This window comes from Marmota marmota, unplaced genomic scaffold, assembly GCF_001458135.2.
Source record: "Marmota marmota marmota unplaced genomic scaffold, marMar, whole genome shotgun sequence".
NCBI classification, from domain to species: Eukaryota; Metazoa; Chordata; class Mammalia; order Rodentia; family Sciuridae; genus Marmota; species Marmota marmota.
The window spans coordinates 8,354,635-8,364,370 of NW_025999977.1; the positions used below are offsets into that span (position 1 = coordinate 8,354,635).

Consider the following 9,736-nt stretch of genomic DNA (forward strand, 5'->3'; position numbering starts at 1 on the left):
CATAAATAAATAAAAAAACAAGCACCCACTTAATCCACAATATAAGCTCATTCAGGCTCTGGGGGCCCCCTGAGTCACTTTCTCTTCCTTAATCAATGTGAGAAACACAAGACAAAGTGGTTTGGAGTGTGTGTGTGTGTGTGAAAGAGAGGGGTGCTGCACCTCAGGGTCTAAGCTAAGTGCTAAGTATGATTTAACTGGGACCAAATGCGGCATGTAATAAACTGGAAAACATTTTGTAGAAAACTCCTTTATTATAGTGCAAATAACTTTCAGCAGTGACATAATGTAACAATACATATAGCAACATTTTACACCACGCAGTAAATAAGAAAGTGTTTCTTTGAAAATATGTCATCATAGGAACATTTTTCCTACCTTAATGCTGGAAAATGCCAAGGCTGCTTCTCTCAAGGCAACAGGGCTCATGCCCTCTTTTTGGATATTTTCTTTTAAAGACAAATGGAAAGACTTGCCATTTAGCAAATAAATCATCAATCCTAAGAGTGATCTCTTAGGAGGGTCTGAACTGAGGCTGGTAAGATTTGAAATGGGGTTTCAAAATTTATAAAAATAATTTAAAAACAATTCTGGGACCACCCAGAGAGCAGAAATCACTTCCATTAGGTTTTAAGTAGATATACATTTTCACTTTAATTTTGCTGCAGAAACAGATTGTCTAAAGCCTGCCTTTTATTTCCCCAGAGCCTGATTGTTATTCCTTGGTTTGGGTTATTGCAAAACTAGGGCTCTGGTCAGAAATATCTCCTTACATACGCAAATACTTTCCTGTGAAGCTTTAAATTGCACTTTCAATCCTGAAATTCCCACCTTAGACCTCACAGGCAGAGGAGAGGGTGTGAACATGTTCCAGTTTCCAGCTAACCATTAGGATGGCGGGATTAGCCCTGAACTCATTTAGCTATACCTAAATCAAGTCATCACATCACTGAGATTAATCCCAGTAGATTTATCCAAGAAGTTCCCATTGACCTCATAGGAAAAGGAAGGGTTAACACGCATTTTCACACTAAGCTGCCTAAGGGCTTGGTTGTTAATGAGTTAGCTGATAGGCAGAGAGAACACAGCCACTTCTAATCAGTTATACTCCCTGCTCCTCTGGTTTCTGCTGAATTATGCAGTGGGTAGGAAAAGTTGACCACTCAAAAGCATCCTCCCCTGGGATTGTCCAGCATAAGTTGGATCAAAATCCCTACAAAAATATTTCAGGGTGCCCTCTAAGTCTCTCTATAGATACTCCTTAAAAATGGCTTTATAAGCCATGAGAAGTTAATCAAAGGCCTGAAAATATCTGGAGCCACCCGAACAGCTCTCCTGGCTGAATATGGCTAAGTCAGCTGGTACATAAAGCTTTTTAATGTGCAGCCAGTGTTGTTGGATAAAATATCTTCTATAACACCATAGAACTGTGCTAAACAGTTTCAAAGTTGAGAAAAATCCAAATATATCACCTATAAAAATTCACGATTTTAGTTTGCTTTGTTTATCTTAGACTTTGGTACTGAAACACTGTCTACCTTTTCAGCAAGTGAAAAATGACATAGCCACTTCCGTGCCTCTGCATGTCGTGTAAAAAAAAACAAACTCAAAAGCCAAGCAGGACAAGGACGTGTCATAACAAGACACAGTATGCTGTACAAACAAAACCTAAATTATATATAAATACACCCCCACCCCAGCACCCCTTTCTTCCCCCACTACCTGGCCAAAGCAATGCCAAGGGTCCTTCTCTCCAGAGCCAATGCACTTTGTGAGGTCCAGCATCCAACCATCCCTGGCCCTGTGGTGGCATTTGCAGTCTGCAGCCTCCTGCTGGAGCTGCTCCCAGGCTTGATCAGTTTTGCAAGCGCAGGGCAACTCCTAAGTCTTCACTGGAAGCACTCACAGTATTGGCTGGACTCAAAGACCTGGAGTCCTGGGAGTTAACCTTTCAGATAAATTAACTGGATTCTTTCCTAATCTGGATTCCATCTTATCCTACTATCTCCTCCAAGTCACTAGCTCCTCCCAGCCACAGAGCCAACACAGTAGGAAGCATCTTCTACTCTGAAGCTCCAAAGGCATTGCTTTGGGATACTGGTGAGGGTCATATAAGAAAAGTTATATAATGAGCTAACAGCTTAAGTTGACATAAATTATTTCCAAGTAGGTCATTCGGGGCCATTTGTCTGCTTTACACTACATTCCAAAATCATTTTCATATACTTTTAAAAGTTTATGTAATAATCATTCAAAAATTATCTATGCAATCCCCCTCTCTTGTATCTTCAATGAATTTAATAACAACTTAATGAGCTATTATGTAAAGCTAGGGAGAAGTATTTAATTAGTCTTAAGGAAGCCAATAGTGTGCTAATGCAGTTAGGAGAAAAAGCAATATAAATAGAATTTTACATAATCGACAACATGAATAGCAATTTTATCGAAATGTTGCAAATTTTTTTCCCAAAAGCACTTATGACAATTTATATTAAGAGATCCTATGGTCAGGAGTATGGAGGATACAACCCAACTCTTTAAGATATAAATTCACCTGTTTTATGATTGTAATACGTAATTTCCCCTCTCAGACCCAAGATATTTGTACATTCAAAAGTTCATAATTCGCTGTTCTTGAGACATTGCTCATTCTCTAATACATACATTGAATATAAATAAATAACTATAAGAAAGCTTCAAAAATCTGAACTGACATTATGCTGTGCAAAAAAAGGAAGAAAGAAAAAATAATAAATCTTGAGCAACCTACATTCTATGTAAATACCCTGACTAAAATGTTGGTTGTGCTACACAATTCTACTTCAGTGCAGAAAAGTGTTGATTTCGGTGTACCGTTGTTGTTTTTGATGTCTTTAGCACTTTGTTTCTAAACATCACCTTGCTTTGAAATAACAAATAATTTGCTATCCAATCACAAATCATCACAAATCCATTTTAGTTTTGTCTGAATAAATCCAGCATACATGTATTACTTCGTTTTGGGAATAATGGCTCGGTGTCTTTGTCCGACAGCTTTCTTCCTATGGGCAAACCATAGTTGAAGTTGTCATTTTGGGTTTAAACTGCACAGAAAGAAGAGACAGTGAAGCTTGCCTTTTGTTTTCTTTGTAAGTCTCCAGATCTTGCTGGGACATTTATTCCAGACCGACAGTCATATGGTTGTGGCACCTGATCCTATTTGAAATAGAAGTGGTTTAAATGCTGTCAGCCAAGTTTGGTGATCTGGAGGTCCCCATTTATCTTTATGGTGTCAATCGCAGATAACGTTTGAATGCGATGGTAAAAATCAAAGAGTTGATGTCCATCCACAAACACTCTGAAACGTGGGTGCTCACAAAGAATTTCCACCTGGAAGAAACAAAGTAATAATCTGAATTCACAATTTCAACAAGCCTGCAAGGGAAGACAAACAAACATAACTTTATTTTAGAGGAAAAAAATGGCAACATCTTCAGTGATTCTCAAATATCAGAATGCACTGGAAAGAACAATAGAGGGGGTTAGTTAGAACAAATTGCAGGCCTTCACTCTCCAAATTCCCAATTCAGAAGGACTAGGGTGAGGCCTAAAAATTGACATTTCTACCAAGTTCCAAGGTAACAGTGATAAGGCTGAAACAGGGAACATACTTTGAGAACCACTACTCTACACTATTCAATATCCTTTAAAGGTTTTAAATTGCTCAGGCTTCGACATTTGTCTCTGCACCCCAGAAGTCAGTAACTAGCATAGATTAAGTTACATGGCATTTAATATCTCCATTACTATCCCTCAAACCCACTTTTAGAGGAGCCCCTCACAAGGCCAAACTGGTACCCATTACTATCATGTAATAATAGTCTAGACACTCAAACATGGTAACACTAAAGCAGAGAGAAGGTTATATAGTAATTACCTACAATGTGTAATTAACAAAGCTTTGTAAGCCAAACAGAAATACAAATTCCACATGGTAAAAAAAAGCTTTGTCTTCTCCTTTTTCTTAACATAAGTAATTCGCCATAAGTTTAATTATTGGTTCTGTGCTATGATGTATTTATTAAAAGCTCTGGTATTCACCATGCAAGGGGAGACTCCATATGTGATATTAGTCACATTTAATTCATATTATTATTAAACTTGTATTACCAAGAAGGGTCTATTTCACTTTAATTTTGTTGTTGGGGAGCATTATATCCCTACTAGAAGTTCTGGTTGATCATACTCATGAGTGTGAAGATTCATCATTAGGAAACTTATAACAATCAAGAGGAGCCTAAGAGGACAAAACCATCCTACAGAAGAGGGTGGAGTGCCTTCCCCAGTCTAGGATTAGAAAGGCAATGATTTTAATTCTATCACAGATATGAAAGTCCTGGCTTCTTACTTCCCACCCAGTCTATAAAGCCTTTGAAAATTTCTAGATGAAGAGCAACATGTTAAAGGTTGATCAGGCAAATGGGAGTTTTTAATGAAGCTGCCTTTATTGGGATGTGTGTGAACAAGATCTGATGAAGGAACTTCATCACTGCACTAAGTCCTTTTCTCCACATTACTGACATGCATCTCTTATTTGGCATTGTCCTTTCTAGAGGAAGGTACTGCTAATGCTGCTTGATTAGGTGGCAAGTTTGGGTTGTGTTTCCTGCCCACTAGATAGTGGGGAGCAAATCTATATTCTTCCAGGCCCAAGGGAAGAAATCTGTCAGCCACACAGCCTGTGACCATGAAATAGACAGAGGCTTGATTAATGCAGAGGGGGAAACAAGGACATGGACATGGCTTCATTAGCAAAGGAAACAAGAGAACATAAATGATTAACCACCAAATTCTTTAAAATGTCTTAATGAATAAGGTTTCAAACTACTTAAAGGCTAAGGGAAAAAATGAGGAAAATTCTGGATACTTATTAATATGTATTAATCAGATATTTTGGGACAGATATTTATTATACGCCTAACACTATGTTGGGTACTATATACAAAAGTATTTGCTAAATTAATACTTACCATAGTAGCTAAGTGTAGTAGTAGTTTTTTTTCCTTAACAATCTGAGTATGTAAATATGGGTGTAATAACTAAATATATGGGCTGAATAGAGAGATCCAAGTGCTACTCTGGGAGCATTAATTTCTATCAGCAAACAGAGCTCTTTTGATTCCTTTTCTTTTCCTTTTTCTTTATATATATATATATATATATTTTTTTTTTTTTTTTAACCATCGGGTGACAAATTTCCTGGACATGCAGAAATTCTGGCTACTTCAATATTCTTGGCACACATGAGATTAGAACACCACCACCCTGCCAGTGGTTGTAGCTGAGGCGCTTGAGATACTTACCCTGAATGGCTGGTCTGGGATGAATGGAAAGTAAGGGATGGCTGATTGTTCTTCACCCCTTTCTCCAGATATACAAGAATTTCTAAGTAGCTGTCGGTCTGTGAACACAGCTTTGAGTTCAATTGCCACGTCAGCAGGAGGATCTTCAGAGTCACCACAGGTCAAGCTGATAGCAAAGCTGAAAACAAAGTGGTTTCATTTATTTGGGGCTGGATATTATAAAATGATCCAAGTTCTCCTCCTCTGGGTTTGTCTGTTTTTAATGGGCAACTACTCTTTTCATAAGAGATTAGACTATGGTGAAGAAGGACTACACTCAAACCAATTAATTTTGTTACCTAAAGTAGACTCTGGAGAAAACTTTGGTGGATGACTGAAATTACAAAAATCAAATACTAAATGCCCTAAGCCACTCACACATCAGTGTATTAATCCATCAAAATTCTCAAAAACAGTCCCAGCAGTTGACTAGGGGAAATAATATCTTGTCAAGTTTGGTTCTTATTTATACTAATAGTTCTTGCTCCAAACACCATGTTTCAAAACCATAAAAAAGGGGGAAAAATCCTTTGGCCTTTCTAAGGGTCAAAGAGAAAATGTGGGTCTATATTTATCATCTCTGATATAAATAGCTGTCTGGAGAAATGATGGCTGGGATTCATACACATTCTTTTCATGGGAACATGGTACTTTCTTGGCACTCCCAACTAGCAACACTGTCCACAAGGAGAGGAAGAAGAGGAAACTAAACCACAACAGGAGTGGGCAGGGCCCTGCCACTGCCTGATAGTTCTGCTGGTGAAGAGGACTCTGTCTTGACTTACCTTTCTGGGTTGAGATCTACAATGCCCATCACTAACACCTTCTTTCCTGGTCTCATGCCACCTTTAATGTGCCCACAAAATGGAACTATCTGCAAAGGAGGAGAGGAGAAACAGGAACTTTACAGGCTGTTAGAGAAGAGCCAAGCCCTCAGATCCTGAGAACCTGACCTAATAGAAAATGCAAGGAAAATGCAATTAAGAAAGGAAGGGGGTACAGGCAGAGACACGGAAAACAGAACAAAACCATTTACCAGTCGTGGGAAGTACACGTCTGCTTGAACCGGAGAGCCCAAGGAGTTGTTTAAATGCCCATCATCTAGTTTCTAAAAATAGAAGCATACAGATTGGCTTTCCACAGACCCTTTTTTTCTTAGAAGATGGGGGTGGGGGCACCTACAGAAATCTAGCAGAATCCAGCAGTCCTCCATAGACACACAAGCAGTGTCTGCAGATGATGCCTCTTTATAGCCCATTAATAACCGCATAAACCCTCAGAACAAAACCCATCCTTTCCGTCCGGTAGCTAAGACTCCAAACATCCCCAGACCCCTTCAAATCCAGATCAAATTCAAGGTCGGGGCCCACCAGGGAGCCAGAACCTGGTGCAGGGGAAGGGCAGGCCCTCTCCAACCACAAACGTTTTTGGAACCGCTGTCTGGCAGGCCTGTCCTCGGGGACGTGGCTGAAGTGGAGTGGCAGTGCTCAACTTGTCTCTGGAGCCCGGGGCGAGGACCCATTTTCAAGGGGGAATCCCGGGGACGTCTGGAGCCCGTCGCGGGGCGCGCGCCCCGACACACTCACCCTCGCGCACACTCACACGTGCAAAAGTGCACACACCTGGTCGGCGGTTGTACAGACACCGAACCGGCTGTCGGGCACCTCAACCCTGCAATCTCCCCCAAACCCTCCCCCAGTCCAGCGCCCTCTGTCCGGGAAAGCTCCTTTTGGCCGGAGTGCACGGCCGGCTCCTGCTAACAGGTACCCGGCGCCTTCCCACGCGGGGTACGCGGGGCTGGGCCTGCAGCTTCTATCCGCCCCAGCTCCGGCTGGAGCAGGCGGCAGCGGCATGCGGGGCGGCGGGAAGGGGGCGCCTCGCGTGCACCCCGCCACACTCACCACCACGGCATCACTGTCGGCCACCGATCCCGCCATGTTCTTGCACGGCGCGGTGGGGTACACCGCTGGCGGCCAGGCAGCGGGGGTCGCGGGACGCTGCGCGCGGGCGGGGATCCCGGGCCGGTCCTGCGCTGAGTGGGGGCGCGGGTCCGAGGCTGGCGCGGGCGCGCACACACTCGCGGGAGCGCGCGCGCGCACGCCCGGGGGGCCCGGCGCCGACCCGGCAGGCAGGGCCCGAGAGCAGGGGGGAGGGGAGGGAGAGGCGGCGCGGGCCAGGAGGTCTAAGGTGGCCGCTGCTGTTGGGACCTGGACTGCGGCTGACGAGTCGCGGTTGGCGCTGCTGCCGTTGCCGGTGCCGGTGCCCAAGAAAGAAAGGTGGCGAAGGCCGCGCCGTGCCGGTCTTGGGTGGCATTTAAAGGCCACCGGCCCCGCTCGGGAACCGGGAACAGGGCGGGGACCCGGCTGGGCTGCCGCGGCTTGCTCAGCTTGCCCTGCCCCTCGGTCATTGGACAGTGGCGGGAGGCCGGGGCAGGAGGGACGGGCCAGTCCAGGTCGGGGCGTGCGGGAGGGCGGGGCCCGTGTCGGCGATCCGGGGCGGGAAGGTGGGTGGGGCTGGGGGACTGGGAAAGGGAGGGCCGGGACCTGCCAGGTGACAGGTGCTTAGGACACCCCTGCCGCTCCCGTCCTGCCTTCTAATCACTAACCCCCCTTGCTACTGCCGCATCCTGGGGGCCGGTGAGATGGTGAGAGGCGAGGTCGAGGGAAGATCGGGGAGAAGGGGAGCATCCCAGAGCGGGAGATCAGTTTGATTTCTTTCAGAGATTGCCAATCAAGTGAGAGAAAGATTCATTGGGCTGTCTAGGGTAGAAAGAGAACGAAAGATCTCAAGGCTTGCAGAAGTAAATATTTGACCCTAAAGAAAGAGACAAGGAGACCTCAAGGTAGGGTGTTTTCTGTCCCGTGGGGCCAGACACCGGCTAGGCCTCGTTTCCCTGTGGAAACATGGGCGGTCTGGGCGGTCCCTTGAGGCTCTTTCCAGCAGGCCTCTGGCTAAGTCGTTGCAAATACAACTGGACTCCGAGACCCCCTCAGAGAGCCTCCACAGGGCCCTGTTTTTTTTGTTTTTTTTTTTACAAATCAGTTGCCCAGTTTGGGGGTTGTAAATTTCTCTCTGAAAATCTCTAACGACCTTTGTGGAGTAATTCCTAGGAGATACACCCCTCTTTTATTCTACAGCACAAATTCCAAATGGCATTTCCACATCAGGATGGTTATGTAACTTCTCAGATAAAGCTGTATTGACGTACCCTTTATTAGGTGACGTCTTGGCTTACACATTCCATTGTGTGAATCACTGGGGTGTTCTACACTAATAAGCAGGGAACATATGTGACCTACTGCAGTCCCAGAGGACCTCAGAAGCTCCCTTCCAGCCACTGCTACTGGCTGCATGGCCCAAAACATCACTGCAGCTTTGTGTCTTAGTTTTCCTTTTATGGACCAGAGCTAATCAGGTAATCTCAGTTGCACAGTAAGAATTACCTGCACACACCTGTAAGCCACAGTCCTTTGTGGAAGTGGTTCCCTCATTAGAGGCTGAAGTGCAGTTGTAGCTCACATTTTTACTCCTGTTTAACAGTCTTAGCTCAAATCACACCTATTATTCTAAAATTGTAGGCAGTTAAAGGAAGCTTGATGTTTGAAAATACTTTGATATATCTCAATTTCTAAGAGTCTGGAATAGGGGAAAGAGCATTAAAGTTGCTCTTTGTCATTAGCTAAACATACATCTTGGTGATTAAAGAGCTGGTGCTTTGGGTTCAAATCCTTCCTCTACTATTGACTAGCTGGGTGATTACATGAGTTACTTCATCTGTATCTTCTCTGGACCTTAGTTTCTTCACCAGAGATGATGATGATAATGATGATGATGATGACAACTAGGATGATAATGCCTATCTTGGGTTAGCTGTGATGATTAAGTAAATTGGTTCCGTAACCTTCTTTAAAATAGCACCCGGCACATTGTAAGCACTTACTCTACCAAAGTTCAGGCAGATGGCAAGCACTGGGGTTCGCAGAGACTTTTTTGTCAAGGTTAAATTCCAGTGAGGAAAGGCAAACAATGGACAAATATGTAATATGTCAGGTGGGGAAAATGTTAGGAAAAAATAATACGACAGGTAAGGAGGGCGAGAGAAGTAGCATGATGCTGTTTAAGTAGGGTGGTCAGGGAACCATCTCTGATAAAGTGACATTTGAGAAAATCCCTGAAGAAAGGAAGGGAGGGAGGGAGTCATCTGGACCTCTGGAGGAAAAGGTTGCTGGCAGAGGGAACTGCAAGGGTGATGTCCCCAAGGTGGAGTGAATGGAGAAAACATTGGGGCAAGGGTCCAGAGGCTGGTGGGTAGTTAGGTGTAGATAGGCCTTGGGAACTGTGGTGAGGACTGGCTT

At 44.1% G+C, this 9,736-nt stretch overlaps 1 protein-coding gene and 1 long non-coding RNA gene across 7 annotated transcripts in view; one reads left to right on the forward strand and one right to left on the reverse strand.

Moving 5' to 3' along the window:
* Positions 1–234: 234 nt before the first annotated feature.
* Positions 235–7,794, reverse strand: Lgalsl (galectin like). The gene is made up of 5 exons (XM_015479608.2): positions 7,283–7,794; positions 6,418–6,489; positions 6,167–6,255; positions 5,343–5,520; positions 235–3,369 (listed from the first exon to the last, which is right to left on the reverse strand). Exons 1-5 carry the CDS (start codon positions 7,316–7,318, stop codon positions 3,226–3,228), a joined length of 519 nt encoding a protein of 172 aa, XP_015335094.1. The 5' UTR covers positions 7,319–7,794; the 3' UTR covers positions 235–3,225.
* The window catches only part of LOC125617159, a 34,908-nt gene continuing 32,176 nt past the window's right edge, over positions 7,005–9,736 (forward strand). For 4 of the 6 annotated variants that reach the window (XR_007348048.1, XR_007348043.1, XR_007348049.1 and 1 more), the window contains exon 1: positions 7,006–7,144. This is a non-coding gene — a long non-coding RNA (uncharacterized LOC125617159). Of the gene's footprint in view, positions 7,145–7,823; positions 8,026–9,736 lie in introns of those variants that run through there. The other 2 variants (XR_007348046.1, XR_007348045.1) reach the window with 2 other exon arrangements.